This window comes from Echiichthys vipera (assembly GCF_963691815.1).
Source record: "Echiichthys vipera genome assembly, chromosome: 9".
Taxonomy (NCBI): Eukaryota; Metazoa; Chordata; class Actinopteri; order Perciformes; family Trachinidae; genus Echiichthys; species Echiichthys vipera.
In genome coordinates, this window is record NC_139834.1 from 9,004,179 (window position 1) to 9,020,535 (window position 16,357).

General features: G+C 40.6%; 1 protein-coding gene across 1 annotated transcript; it reads right to left on the reverse strand.

The window, feature by feature from the left end:
• Window positions 1–1,431: 1,431 nt before the first annotated feature.
• Window positions 1,432–16,265, reverse strand: uckl1a (uridine-cytidine kinase 1-like 1a; the record flags this gene model as incomplete). Its single annotated transcript, XM_083919765.1, has 15 exons — window positions 1,432–1,663; window positions 2,593–2,749; window positions 4,329–4,436; window positions 4,654–4,776; window positions 4,877–4,939; window positions 6,118–6,211; window positions 6,303–6,401; window positions 6,605–6,621; window positions 7,527–7,588; window positions 7,671–7,860; window positions 8,021–8,092; window positions 8,782–8,952; window positions 10,990–11,096; window positions 11,320–11,507; window positions 16,177–16,265. The coding sequence occupies 15 exons, from the start codon at window positions 16,263–16,265 to the stop codon at window positions 1,584–1,586; spliced, it is 1,620 nt and encodes a 539-aa protein (XP_083775891.1). The 3' UTR covers window positions 1,432–1,583.
• Window positions 16,266–16,357: the final 92 nt, after the last annotated feature.

The window sequence follows — 16,357 nt, forward strand, 5'->3', positions numbered from 1 at the left end:
AATACTGAGCATAAGGTCACAAAACCGGCTGGGGAATCATTACTATTATTACCAAACAGATCACGGGGTGTGTTTGGAGTTAAATGCGTGAACACAACGGGATAGAGTGAGGGAGGAAGGGAGGGAGGGAGGAGGCTCAAGGTTTTTTATTTCTGTTTTGCAACCCTGAAATCACATTAATATCATTATCTCACATGTTCGGAACTGAGCTTTTACACATTAGTCTGCACCGGTTCAATCATTCAAATCATGGACAAAAAGGATGTTTCCATGACTGCAAAACTGTCCTTCGTGACACCAAATATCAACGGATTTTAACTTGTATAAATAAAGAGATTCAGGTGAGTGTGTATTGATTCTCCCGTACTGTAAAGACACAGTGATCTCTCAAAGGGGACTCACTATAAATCAGACTGAGAGGAGCTAAATGTGAGCTCTGCTGACCCCCTCAGGTGTTAAAGTGCATCACAGGAGGGGGGAACAGTGCGGCCTGTATCTGAACCCTGAGAGTCAGAGGGCCGTGGAAAATATTCAGGAGTGAGCGTGTGACCCTCCACAACCTCGCTGTGATGATCTGATCCACAGCTGCTCCATCGGTCCAGACACATAACGAAAAACATATCCAGCAGAAGTAGAAAGAGGCACTGAGAACTGGATTAAATGTTTTTTTTACACCCTGACAGATTTATTATAATCTTTTACACCTGTATGTGAAAACCTGCAAGGTTGGGATTTGTGGTACATGTTTAATAAAAAGAAACTACTCTACTCTAGATGTGCGTTTATCACATAATGGATATAAAAGTGTTTTATTTGAGCAGCATAATAGAAGAATTAATTGATATCAGAGCTTATTGTTGAGCCGGATGCACCAGCTGTTCATATATTCAGTCTTAGCTTTAGTTATAAATAGCCCCAGTTTTTCAGAGTCAGAGTTCTGGGGTCAGATTTAACAATGTTCTGAAGGTTTTTCCAGAGACTTGAATGGAAATGGAAAGAAATGTTTTTGTTGCACAATAAAAAAAAACATTTTAACCGTTTCGCTTTCAACTGATCCAAAAACAGATGATGATGCCCGGAAATTACATGTGCAATTTGTACAACATGAACAAAATAAAATGTTATGAGTTACATTAGTTTACAGTGCCTTGTAAAAGTATTTACTGTATTCAAGTATTCAGACAGAACATTAAAGCATGTAAACATGTTCTAGTAGAAACCCAGTTTAGTACTTACCAAGAACAGCTGGTGCAACCCTGAATAAGATCATTTAGTGATGCAATAACATTATTTTTGCATTATTGTACCTCAAAGGTCTTGGCACTGTTTCATATCTGTGACCTTCTGTATGAAAATGTTGTACACTCAGTTGTAAATAGACCAACATATCCCTCCTGCATACAACTTGACTGAGACACAACTCATCTGTTGTGTAAGGGTACAAAAAGTTCATGTACACACAGAGCAAATACGACAGTTTGTTTTTGTTTGCCTGTCTATGCCTAAAGCGGAGGATGCACAGTAACGGGAGTTTTCAAGTAGTGTTTCGTATTTTCTTTCACAGTGGCTCACAGATGTGTGTGTCAATACGACGGCTGCTCCTGGTCCTCGTCACTGCAGCTGTCGGTCCCGTCCGTCCCAAAGTACCGGTCCCCAAAGTCCCCTGAAAACACACCACAGTGGACTCAGAGCTGCTGTGTGTCAGCGGGTAAGAGGCTGAAGAAAATAATCACTAAACAGCATGAATACACGGAAAAACTAAATGGCTGCAACGGCTGGAAGATGTGGAAATAAGAGCTCTTCTTTTAACCAATTATAATACAGTGACTATTCATCTTAACGTTTGCAAACAATGTTTAATTCTATAATCGTGTATGTTTGCAGACCGGTCCATCTGATATGCTTGCTTTGTAGTTTAGTTACAGTGCTGCTCGAGAGCAAAGCTCGCTTCAAATCTGAAGTGACACAAGCATAAAATTAGAATCTGCTGGGACATGAAATGAAATCTGTCAACTTGAAACACAAACGCATTATCTGTTATCTCCCGCAAAGACCGTGGATATTTTTATTTTCCTGTGTAACAATCAAACCACGCAAAGCGAGGACGGGGTCGTGTGTTATGATATCTTTTGTAACAGAAGTTATAGCTGTTCTGCAGGGTTCATGCAGGGATCCTGAGGTGAAATTAAAGACATTTTAAGACCTCATCAACACTTCAAGTTCTAACCGGTTACATAGGCGACAGACTTTGACTCATACTTACTATATATTGATTGTAAGGTAACACAGGGTGCCTTTGGGACCTTTGGGTAACTTTATCAAGCGAGCAAGTGTGCTAACGTTGTCTATAAACTATACAGAATCCAACTACACGTCCACACAAGGATTAAATTCATGCAAACTTTAGTCTACAATCTCTTCGGACAAATATGCACATTAAAGCTACAAACCTTTTTTTGAATTCTTTGCTCTGGTTCTTTCATTTCTCATTCAAATTAAAGTTATTCAGAGATCAAGAAAAATGAGTCCCATAAAATGCTAACAGCACATCTACAGAAAGCGTTAAGAATGTGTGTGCATGTAATGGCTTACCGATACCAGGAATTACATGTAACAAATCGTCCAGACTCTTGTCCACGGCGGTGGTGATGATTTTGACCTTCGGGAAGGCGTAGGCCACAGAGTGCACACCCAACTCTGCCATCAACAGTGACACCAAAGCGATCTTTTCTTCCTGCACCTCGTGATCCTGTTCAACCATGCACGCACGTGCGCGCACACACACACACACACACACACACACACACACACACACAAACACACACAAACACACACACAAACACACACACACACACACACACACACACACACACACACACACACACACACACACACACACACACACACACACACACACACACACACACACACACACACACACACACACACACACACACACACACACACACACACACACACACACACACACACACACACACACACACACACACACACACACACACACACACACACACACACTCAGTACCTGCCTCATCATCATCATCGTCGTCATCATCAGAGGGCAAGACAAGATGACACCGCAGGCTCTATTTTCATAAACCGCACTGCTGGGTTTACGTGCGCCCTAAGTGAATCGACCGTGTGCCAAATTCACTTTTGGTGATTTAGTGGCAAGGCTCTTTTGGCGCACTTGTACACGGGATGGGATCAGAGAGAACGGTCCTAAAGGAAGTCATGCAGGGAGCAAGAAGTTTTAAGAGATGCACAATTTTCAAGGAGCTGTGTGAACTGTTTTTAATGTGTCCAACACACCTGCTGATGTGCAGAAGCTACGCAGAATAATTAATCAAAACAGCACGTCTGATGTGCACAAAAGCACAGAGGGGTTCTGAGGTTATCTTACAGAAGTTCTCATGCTGACTGCACAAAATGTTACGTTAATGGCTCGACAGTGACATCCTCACTCCAGTGCCTTCAGACGGCTGTAAAGAGAGTTACCGGCGTAAAAGGAAAGGCCTTCAGTGCAGAATTACCAACTGGCCCGGTTCTGCAGAGCTGACATCAACGCCACAAAATCACATGGTGCTGTCACCACATTGAACTGAATTAAACACGTTACTGAACAGAAATGATCGAAAAGCATCATAAACCGCAAAACAGAATTCAGTGAGTTGGAGGTTTCAGGATAAATAAGGCTATAACTTCTGGACTTATTCATCACTGACCATGATGATGGACAACGCTTTTTCATCTGTAATAAATGCTTAATTTGGCTGCTGAACTTTGTCAATAACATTGCTGATGGTGGAAGAGTGATGACAAGGACCTGCGGTGATAATGTCACAGAAGGCCAAACGTTAGTACTCATCAAAGACTTCACAGGTACCGAACCTCACTCCAAACTAAATAGAAAAGTTGGCAGCCCTGTCGGAGGGATAATTAGTAGAAAAGGAAGTGAAAAGGGAAGTAAATATTTGTCTTCGCAGAGGTCAAAATTCCAGCAACATTTTTGGTATAATACAACAACTGACGCCTTACAATAAAGTTATTATTTTATATTACAGGTGATTCTGGACTTTCTTTTCCTTCTCCACACACCTGGTAGTAGGTGAAGTTGTTCCAGAAACCCCTCACTCTACTTTTGCATTTCTCTTTGCAGTAATAATGCTAACTTAATCTCAGTGGGAAAAAGATAAATTTCCATTTATAACTCCACAGATGAGTGATAAAGCACATGTGACTGAGCGCAGGGAGAGGCGGTCCTGTTCTTGCCTAACTGGAGAATGATGATGTTAATATCCACCCACCAATAGCACTCGTACTGCCATCATGGCAGCGGCTCCGGTGGAGACTGTGCTGTCCATTAGGATGACATGATCTTCGCTGATGTCTTTGGGCAGACGCAGGTAATGCAGCTGGCGGGGCCAGAGAGGAGGAGGAGACGGGTTACCATGGTTGCAAAAGCAGGAAGGGTAGTTACCACGGAGACACACATCATGTGGAAGAGAGAGAGAAAAAAAAACAATCAGAACATTTGTATCTTTTGTTTGATGCGAGTTTTGTTATCTTATGGTGTAAAGTAAAAAATGTAGCACGTCTCAAAGATGTTTACATGAAGGGGATTTTACCAACCTCTGGTTCGCCTGAGTCCAGGTTGGTCTGGATGAGGATCTTGCCGATGCGGACGTCCTTGCACACAGCCCTCAGGGCAGGCTCCATAGTCTCTCCCGCCCGCAGGACTGACACACCGGTGATCTGTGGAGATGAGGCAGTGGAGCAATCGTGATGACAGAAATCCGGTGGATGCACTCGACTTGAAGTTAACAAGACGTTGTAAAACAAGAGCATCACTCACCCCTTTCCCGTTGTAACTGCGGCCCTTGTACTCTTGGCCCTGTGGAGTCTGAACCTCACACGGCTGTTAGAAGATATAGAAGAAATATCATTTTACTACACAGACACACAGCTCCCACGGGCACAGATACAAGGGGAGAGTCAACATATCGATGGATCTGTGCATGTTTTGGTATTTATATATGGAATTTTGTCTCGTGAACGTGTGAGGCATTTGTGTGGTGTCAGTGCTGTATAACTGGCTCAACACAAGGCAGTTTGTTTGCTTTAGGACATTCACCACAAATGGCAAACACTTAGCTTTAATACCAACAATTTTCCCAAGACATTTTTATGTGATACCTTGTGGTTTTGGTTGATGTCAGAATGGTCATAAAATCAACTTGTAGGGACTTGAATTTTGCTGGAGACACCACATCACAGTGCTCAGTTTTGTTTTGAAAACACATTCAAAAGTGATGTGATAGTTGGCTGCTTAAAAAGCCTTGTTTTTAGAAACACTGAACTTTTTCAGCATTCTTGACATAATTATAATAACAGCCAGGGTGTCATTATTATAATGATCTCAAGAAAGTTTCATGTTTTTGCAAGTTGACTTTTGAACTATATTTGCAGAATCTAAATTTGAAGGCTGCCTGGAAGGTAGTTTGTAAAACGACAGTGATTAGAGTGGTGAGAGTGAATCAAAGCGGTAAATGCAGTGAGCTGTAAAACCAAAACACTGACGAAAAAGATGCAAAACTGAAGCGAACCGCAGAGTCGGGTGATAATCCTCTGAGTTCATCACTACAGGCGAACCACTTTCACATATTAGTAGTCCTGTGAGTACGTTTATTGTACAAAATACTCCAGTAATTTCCCTTTTTCCGAAAAACACAATATTCCTAGTGAGCTGTCAGTCATCTTCTTGAAAAGGGGTGCATTGATAACCAAGTCTCATCTAATGTTTAAAAGTAGGTTTTATTTCTCCTTGCGACCAGAAATGTGGGCTTTTCTTTTGGGCATGCATCTCTACCCCAGCCTGGCAAAGTGTTGGCTATTTGGTTTGGGACCAACAACCATAGCAACATGCGCAGCTGACTGTAAACAGGCAAGAGGCCGTAAACTGTAGCAAACTGCTGTCAAAACTCCAGCTGAAAAGCTTATTCCGAATGCACCGTATACATGTCCAAAGAATGCTTATACACAAATAATAAAAGCATATCCCAAATGTCTTAATCGAAAAAGGCTTTATTCACCCACCTGAGACGGCAGAAACGTTAGTGCATGTTCTATGAGGAGCCGCATTAATCTCTTTGAGTAGAAGATAAACTCATCTCGACTGGTTTCTTTATTCCTGCATTACAGAAAAAATATATTTTTTAAAAACTCATAGTATGCACTGTTAAAAGACTCAAAGTCGTGTTCAGTGAGCACAGGTCCTTTACCTGATGATGGTGTGCAGGCCTTTGACCTGCGGCGTACTCTCCAACACGCTGAGCGTCTGGGGCAGCGGCTGATTCTGCTGAGCAGAGGCCAGGAGCGCCCTGAGACCGAAGACAGGTTGTTCAGAGCAAAAAGGTTTTTTACAGTGTTATTCTGCTACATTCAAGACGGAAGAGAGTTAACATTAAGACCAAGCCAGTAAACGCAGAGGGACAGAGATGGGGTGAAGGTTCAGTCTGGACATAAAACATCTTCAGTAACAAAACAGCCAGAGAAGGTAAAGTCATAGTATGAATCAGCATACCTGACACTGAGCTCACGCTGCATAAAGAGAGGGTCAGACAAAGACAATCAGATGAGGTTAAAGAATGAAGGCAGGGAGAGGAGCGCTGCAGTCTCTTTTTCGTAACTTTACTTTTTGCAAACAAGAGTAAACAGTTTGTTGGTTTGGGACTTTTGTTATGTTATATTTACAGCAGCAGGACAACACAGCAGAATATCTGTGGTTTAGATAAGTGAAGCCAACAGATGGCTCCAACCCCCCTGAAAAAAACACCTGTGTGTCTATGATGTAATCGAGATCTACGGTTCACAGAAACAAGCTTTGACTACACAGCCAATGACAATACTAGGATCAATTCACTGCTGCTTGTGATCTTTCTGTGGGATCTGTTGACAATAAGAAGAATGCAGAATTACTTTTCCTTTAACTATGTTTCCCAAAGTGAGAGGAATCGTACGCTTTTATCAATTGCTTTTATCAATTGCTTTTATATTTTTTTTATATTTTATGCAGACATGTTTTCCCGACAGTTGGGCCGTCAAACTCACACATCTACGTTGCTGGAGATTTGTAACAAAAAGGAGTCAAAGTAGAGAGGAAGAAACAATCCAAGGTGTGGCCTAGCATCAACATCATGCAAGCAGGCTTAGCAGATTTTTTCTTGAAAAACCTGAAAATCTAAATAAAAAGAAAGATTTAAAGATACTCTCTCATTTCCTCTACGCTGTGTTCTGACTCAGATATAATTAAACATTTGCACTGATGCTGAAAAACTGTGCAATTCTATTTTTTACGCATAAGAAATTGAGCAGAATCGACACCAGCAGTGGTATGAATAAAATCTAATCAATTCCCAGCCCTTCTCTTTCTGTCTGCATGTTACAGCCTTTGGACACACGGTGGCGCCACCCTCTTATGTACAGTCAGTGTTTTGGTTGCTCACCTCCTCCAGCTGGCTGTGAACATGCTGGACAATCAGATCAATGGCCACCATGTTCCCACCACCTAAAAACAAGAGGAGGCTGTTGGTTTCTTTTTTCTGTAGTTGCACCTGTTTAAGTCGTCTGTGGCAGTAAGGAAGTCTCACCTCTCGGCACTACAATATCAGCCAGCCTCATGGTTGGCTCAATGTACTGCTCGAAGGCCGGCTTCACAAACTTGTTGTATTGCTTAATGACGCCTTCAATGTCCCGTCCGCGCTCTGTGATGTCCCTGCGCAGCCGTCGGACCAGCCGAATGTCGGAGTCTGTGTCCACAAAGATTTTCATATCCAGGAGCTGCAGGTGGGACGAGCAAACACCCTTTTGAAAACGGTTCCATTATATTCACTTCAGCAAAAGCAGCTGCTCAAACAAAAAAAAAAATACCTAGTGGTGATTGCTTTACTTCACTCAATAACTCTTCAAAAAGAAAGGAAAAGAAAACATACTGCCTCACCTGAAGAAGCTCTTTGTCCGCAAAAGACATAATTCCTTCAAATATGATTACGCTGGCACCGTACACATTTTTCTGCACAAAGAGGAGAGAAAACCAACAGGCTTCAAGGCTGCTTCAATTCAGCTTTCCTCTTGTACGATTAAAGAGGCTTTTAAATAATATTTGATTTAAGTCTATAGTCTATTTCCACCTCTGTAAAATCAATTCACAGAAACACTCTTCTTTCTAAAATCACAGGATTCATGTTTCATCTTTAAAAACCCTACAGGAAAAACATCACTGAGGAGATTTGTTTTCCATAGAAACTCGATACAAATGTCTGGAATGAACTCCAAGATCTGAATCTAAAATCACTCCCACCTTTCAATACTTTTGAAAACACTTTGGCTGAACAGTGTATCTGCTTTTAACTTGATGCCCTGTGTATTTGTATTAGCTTGTTATTTGTCATATTAAGTGTAATGTCTTGCATTCAAGTGTGAGTAGTGGATTTGTGATGCAGTGTGTGGTCTTTGTCCGGTCTTTTTTTTGCCGCCTCTCTTGGCCAGGACTGGTTAAAATAAAGGTTAAATAAAAAACAAAAATGGGGACACCCCATGTAAAGAGGCTGAAGGTCCTCGAGGCAGCGGTTCGACTGCGACCTGCAGCCCTTCGCTGCATGTCTCCCCCTCTCTCTCACCCCATTTCATATCTGTCCTATATAATAAAAGGCTTGAAAAACTGCCAAAAAATAAAGAAATTAATAAAAAAACACAACTCACCCAGTCTTTCTGTCTTCCGTGTGTGGTGAAATCATACACCGGGATCTTTACACTTTTGCCCTGCTTCAGCTTCCGCAGGGTGGCGACCAGCAGCTCAAAGTCAAACGCCCCCGGATGATCAAAGTTGTAGTCGTTACTTGCCGCCAAAGTCTGCTCCTCTGAGGACAAAACCTGTAAAACACAGCAGATTTAAGTCAACACATCATCCATGCCATCCTCCTGTCTGTTCGCTAATATTGACGCAAGTTTACTTTAGCTGAGCATGAAGACTGGAAACAGGGGGGGACAGCTGGCCTGGCTCAGTTCAAAGGTAGAAAACATCCCGAAGTTGGAAAGTTAAGAATCTTGGTTTTACTTTTGAGTCAACCCTTGCTTTAGATCAGCAAATTGGTATCATCCGGACAGGATTATTATTATTAGGTCTGCAGCGCTGCATACTAAAACTGAGTCTTAAAACAGACTTCAAACACTGCAGCAAGACTCTTAAAGGGTAATTTCAGCGCAAAATCAGCCCATGGTCTTTTTTGGCACTGCATCAAATAAGCCAACGAGACACTTTTTTTTCATGTATGAACTATTAACGGAGAAATCTTGGAGAGTCGCTAACAGCCGGACGTGGCTAACCCTGATTAGCTCGGGGCAGTACAGTGAAGGCATTAAAACAGCTCTTTAACCACTAATACTGTTCAAAATAACACCAAACCTCACATAAAACGAAGCACCAACAACGTAGTTAGCAAACCCGGACTTACCAACTGGCCTCAGTACCAGCTCCTCCATAGTAAAGTCCATTTAAGTGGATTACCAAAGTCAATCCAAAAGGAAGGAGTCATTGGTGCTTTGTTTTCTGTGTAGGGACTCTTCTCATGCTACTGCAGAGGTTTGCTGTTATTTTGAGCAGTATTAGTGGTTAAAAAAGCCGCTTTAATGCCTTCCTTCGTCTGTTAGCGACTCTCCTAGATTTCTCCGTTAATAGTTGTTCCACGAAAAAAACTGTCTTGGCTTATTTGATGTGTGATGGGATGATTTTGTGCCAGAATTATGCTTTATCTGAAAATAGAAAACTTGACAATATTACACCAGTTTTTGCTTCCCTTCATTGACTTTAAGGTGTTTCAGGTGACCTCCGCTCCCTTCCTTCCTGTCTGAAACTTTATCCCCCAGTCAGGACTCTCCAATCTGAGAATACAGGGCTCCTGTTTAAAGTTGAAAAGAAGTCTGCATGGAGCTTTTCCTCTTGAATAATCTTCTAGGGACTTCAGACCCAGATTCTGTTTCTGTTGAGGCCTTTAGTTGGCCTTTGTTGATCATTTAGCGCTCATATTTTTGTCTAAACTTTCAATCGATTGCTCCTTTTTTCATTATCGCAGTAATATTCTCATCGGCATTACATTAACAATTGAAAGTCACAGCTTCTCAGTAACACTTTGGTGTTTTTGTCCCAAAAGCACTGCTGCGCCTTGTCCTCTCTCTCTTTTAACCCTGCTTCTATGTGCCGGACCATCAGCCGTCCTGGGACCGCCCTCTCTTTCTCTCTGGCCCTTGGTGCCTCAATCCACAAGTTGGATCTCCGTCCTGAAGGAGATTCAACCTCTGCTCGTGTCTCTCTCTGTTTCACTCTCTTATCTGTGTGAGTAATCAGTTTTTCCTCTTGTGCGTCTGTCCTCTTTAGAGGTTGAAATAATTTAATAATAAGTATTAAAGTATTTCTGATTCTGATCTGATCTGTTACATGGTGGAGAGGAGGCATCAGCTGTTTGACAAGTCCTCGATCCATCTTTTCCATATGTCAGTAGTGTAGGTTTATTATGTCGGTCTACTCTGCACACATTGTGCATCGGCCTATTGCACTTCTGTCCATTGTGGGAGAAGGATCCATCCTCTGTTGTCCTTCTTGAGGTTTCTACATTTTTCCCCATTAAAAGGTGTTTGTTCTGGGAGTTTTTATTCGAAGCGAAGGTCAAAAAAGGGACAGAGGATGTTGTATACAGACTAAAACCCCCTGAGGCAAATTTGTTATATTGAGCTGTATAAATATCTGTAATCTTGTTACCACAGCAGGTTATTAAGTCCCCTTCAAGGTGTTCTGACTGAATGTGAATTTCAAATCATGTAAAATAACAAAACCTTTCATTTCTTCCTACAATGAACCCACAGATAATTGGCATATAAAATAAGACAAAAGAGTAAAATGCATGAGTCTCTCACCTTGTAGAAAGAGTCCATAGACAACAGCACAACCCACGGCACATCCAGAGCCTCGATGATCTTATTGGCCACGGTGGTCTTCCCTGAGGCACTGCCCCCACACAACCCTGCAGATCCACACAGCATTTCAATGGCCCATTATGTGTGGTTTTCAGAGTGTGTCTAATGTTGTCTGGCAGTAACGCATGTGTGATGATAGCAGTTAAGTGTTTATGGGTATGAGAAGACAGAAAAGGACAGGTTCTGCAGCTCAAAGCCACATTTTTTTGCAGGAAGGTGGTGAAAGAATAGAGCAGTCAGGAGTGAGAACATCATTAGCGAGTGTCATACCGATGACAAAGGCTTCTTTTGACTGCGCCCCATGCTCGTCATACCAGGGAGGTCGGCCGGCGGTGTAGACGGTGCGCGTGCCTGTGCGGAGCAGAGGAGGCTCAGTTGTACTCAGTGAGGTAGTGCTCTTCCTGCGAGGGGGCCCGGCGGGGGGGAGGAGCCGGTCTAACGAGTCCTCCCCGCTCCCACTGCAAAACAGAAAACATCAGGGCAGGTTAAAGCCTGAACACAGACACACGCACGTATGACTGCAGGGCTGCTCTACTTTAACACACCGTGATTATAAAATATAATGTACTCAAACGTACATTTTGTATGCTGCTTGATTTCTTTTATATTATCTTTGATAACAGTTTGATAACAAACTTGATATTTTTTTACATTTCGTATGTTGACCTTCACTCAAGGTCCTCTAACAAGCTTTGAACCACATGAGCAAATGCCATCCACCGATGAAGGCCATGAGACGCGGATAAAAGCTCCAGAAAAAAGCTATGAAGTACCTTGATTTGATGATATTTTGCTCTCCACACTTTACTTAAATTGCAAGTAGGATATGAAGGACTTCGAGTCTGATTTTAAATAGATATTAACAAAACAAATAAATACAAAATCGATTTAAATCGATTAGTCAAACGGCAGAAAAAAAAAATCGGAAACTTATATATACATATATATATATATATATATATATATATATATATATATAAATATATATATGTATATATATATATGTGTGTGTATAGAGTACATAAGAAAATAAATGTATTAGGGCAGCTTGATATGTGGAAAATATGTGATAATGTTGTTGAATATCACATTAACGATCTTACTCGTGGCAAATAAATAGTTCTTCTCCTGCTTCAAGTATACAGTTGTGCTAAAGTACAACAAATTAAAGCAGATGTCTGCAAACAGAACTGCAGTGAACGACTCAAATATGCCAAAACCTGCTGTGCAAGAAGAAAACATCTTGTTGCAGTTACACATTAAACACATTGTTGTATGTTGTGTCAGACTGTTTATGAGTTTTCCCTTTGAGCGCTTGGCTGCTGTCCAGCTGCTGCATACTTGAGTGAAAACTGGAGGTACTTGACATTTTATACTTCCACTCTGCTACATTTCAGAGGGAAACGTTGTTCTTCTTACTGCACTTCTTTCATTCAAGTCATTTTTAATACAAAATGCCAACGTTTTTATCAACTGAGGCTGACGTGAAGATTTGAGCTCTGGGTCATTGTGATTGATCAGTTTTCTTGCATTTTACAAAACAGAGCAGATGAAACCATGATAAAATAATCAATAATGCAGGCTGATATGAAATAATTCAAAATTAGCTCAATCAGCATGAGTAATAATGACATGATACACATTATAGGATATATTTCTCTGCACTGAGAACGTTTGATACTGTAAGAACATTTACTTTACGGTAATACTTTTAACATTTTCATGCATTAGGCCTACGTTGACTTGACTACAGTGGGGTACTGGTACTTTTACTTTAGTAAAGGGTCTGAATACGTCCTCCACCACTGCCTGGATTGTGTTAACGCCACCGTTTGCTACTTTAACCGACAAATGACAGCTTAAATCACTGTTGTTAAGATTAGGCTCTCACTCAACTGTTAATTATGGAACAAATAGAAGTCAGCCAAGATGTTGCGTCACAATCTGATGCCACATTAGAGACTCCTCGTTCCCACAGGCAGTAATGAGAAGCCCGTGTTTGCACATTTACATACCATGCATGCACACAAACTGAAGGGACACAACAGGCAACCCTCTGTGACTGAGCACAAATCAAACATCCCTGCAAACTAACTTGCATTGTGCACCTCCTCCGACCTCTCAACAACCCCTTTTTAGAGATTATATTTATAGCTCACACTCGCACACATCCAGTGTGTTTGAGAGCTTTGTGAGCAGGAAAACTAGCATCTCGCCTGTGCTGAGGGAAAACAACAACACAAACAGTCAGTTCTTACCTGCGGTCAGACCTCAGGGACCAACAGCCAGAGATTCTGGCTCCTGCACAGTCCAGCAGAGTCATATCGGCTTCACAAGACACCCTTTTACCCTCCAGCTCGTCTGAGAGTTAACACTGACTGAAAGTCGTGTGTAAATTACAGGTTTGTTTCGTTCATTCACACATCTGTATCTGTGGAGGATAAACGATCATCTGAAAGATATCTCAGTGCTGCTGCCCATGTGTCCTCCTTTCAATCTGTGTGTGTGTGTGTGTGTATGTGTGTGTGTGTGTGTGTGTGTGTGGATGTGTGTGTGTGTGTGTGTGTGTGTGTGTGTGTGTGTGTGTGTGTGTGTGTGTGTGTCGGACACTAAGAGGATCACTGTAACACGCAGCAAAGAGCTGCTTGGCTGGTATTAATAGGTAACTAAGCAAAAGCAGGAAGGGACGGACAACTTCTACTGATCCTTCCCTTCAGTTAACTCATCAAAACATGAGAATCAACCGCACTTTATCACGCAGATAGAGACAGACTCAAGGTCAACAGACAAAAGACGAATCTGAGAAAACAGTAAAACATGTCACAGATTTCAAGATGAAGTCTTTAGACGTCTGGTTTTGTCTGACCAACAGTCCAAAACTCAGCTTACAAAGATATAAAACAGAGAAAAGCAGCAAGAATCTCAGCAAAAAACAACGTTGGTTGATTACTACAATAGATGATTGTTTTTTTGTGCAATCAATTAATCAACTAATCCTTTCAACCCAGTAAGCTTTTGTCTTTTCCTGGTCTTAGAGGCGCTATTAGAGACATTCTCTCGCCTCCTCGCCACCGACAGTTGTGACCAGAGGCATTGTGTGTTTTCAGGTTCTTCGCCTCTTTCTTGTCAACGAGATATTTCAGGAACGCCTGGAGGGGTTTTCTTTAAATATGGCACATTTGTTACAAATTATTTTTTCCAAATGAGAGGATATGCTGCTGCAAACTGTTTGGTAAAGAGCCTCGAAACTGTATGAAAAGTCCTGTTTGAGCAGCGGTGGGATGTTATTTAGTACATTTACTCAAGTACTAAAATCCCATTTTGAGGTACTTGTACTGTACTTGAGTATTTCCATTTTAAGCCACATTATACTTCTACTCCACCACAATTTAAGAGTAAACTATTATACTTTTTCTATACTATTTCACCTCATTTATCTGATAACTATATACACTGATAACTTTGCAATTTTTTACCACGTACAAATCATAGGATCAGTATAAAACACATATATAAACACATTTAACCATCCAACATTAGCGCATGAACAAATACAACATTTAAGTGCCGCATATGTGCTAATGCATCAATAATAATGATCCAATAATACAATAATGACATTGACTCCGTGGGAAATGAGTACTTTTACTTTTTATATCTAATGCACACTTTGTTGCTGACGGGTTGCATAGGGTGTGAATATTTCTGGTACATTTTTAAAAGTGAACTTATTTGGAAAATGCACATAAAATTCCAGTTAAGCAGCAGATAGTAAGGAAAGTACACAGTTTATAACTTATTTTATCTCCTTCTGCTACTTTTTGTTAGCTAGCTGATATCTTGTGGGGTAGGGCATGATTGAGGAGTTTTAATTCATCTTCTTCTACTTCAAAATAAAACAAATAAGTTTAATGTAATGAATTCATTGAATTCAAAGTAGCTCTCCCCGTTAGATAGGTTAGATAACTCAGGGGTGGCACATTTCACTGTATATATTTGACAAATTAATGGATTATATCTGCTTGATATGATAAAGCCGTTGTTTCTATCTGCATATGACAAAGTACAGCCTGAACAAATAACCTCTTTAATTCCATTTCAATCCTGCTCATTTTCATGGAGAGTTTCCACTTTTGATTATTCCTGTTGCTATTACTAATATACTTTAATACTCATATACTAATATACTTTAGCACTTTAACAAGTAAAATGTAGAGTTAGGACTTATTACTATAATTGTACTATTAATAAAGTTTGATGTTGTAATATTTTAATACTCTTACTTAAGTAAATTGTATGAATATTTCTTCCACCACATACAGAGTGGGAAATATTGTTTAACAGAATGTCAAAAGTATTATATAGTATGATACATTGTTCAAAAGTAGGTTAAAATTGCTATTTATATATATTGTATTATATTTATGAATATATATGTTATTATATATATATTGTATTATATACAGTATATGTTATATATTGTTTAACAGAATGTCAAAAGTATTATACATTGTTTAAAAGAAGAAATTATTATACATTGCTTAAAATTGCTATTTATATATATTGTAATATATATATTATATGTATATTTTTTTATTATATACAGTATATGTTATATCTTTTTTAACAGAAGATTAATAATAATTATTCAAGTTTAATTTTTTGCATTATTTTAAACAGAAAAGTCAGCAACATACCTAGCAGACAGGTGTCAAAAATCTCCTATCTAGGGACTATTTATTTAAAGTATATTATTAGATATTCTAGTATTTTCTTATTAATGAGCCTGTGACGCACCTCTGATGTCATGCAACATGCAGCTCACCTACTTCTGAAGAGCTTCATGTTTCAAACGCCTTTGCTGCACTACAGCTCCCAACCTGACACCATGGTGTACAATCATTACAATATATGAACAGAGAGGTGTTTTAGTGTGATTGTATTAAGGTTAGAGTCGAAAAACGCCATTTGTGATGCTGTTTGGAGGCGGAAGAGAGGGGGAGTGTGTGTGGTTAGCGTTATTTACCGGATCAGGACGCTGCACACAGAACAAAGACACAAACATCACATGAACCATTTGAGCAGAGAATTCAAACACGGGTAGAAAACACGGATAGCCTCCTGTACCTGTCCGAGCGGGACGACATTATTCTCCCACACTCCGTTTCCATGGGGATCTCGCGTCCTCGTAGCCGGCACCGGCTGGTTACAGCCATGGATGAGTCCTTCTGAACCGTGCTGTGGGATTGTGGGTAATGTAGTTCATCATCACCTGCTTCCTCAAAGCTGCACACAACGCAATCCTGAC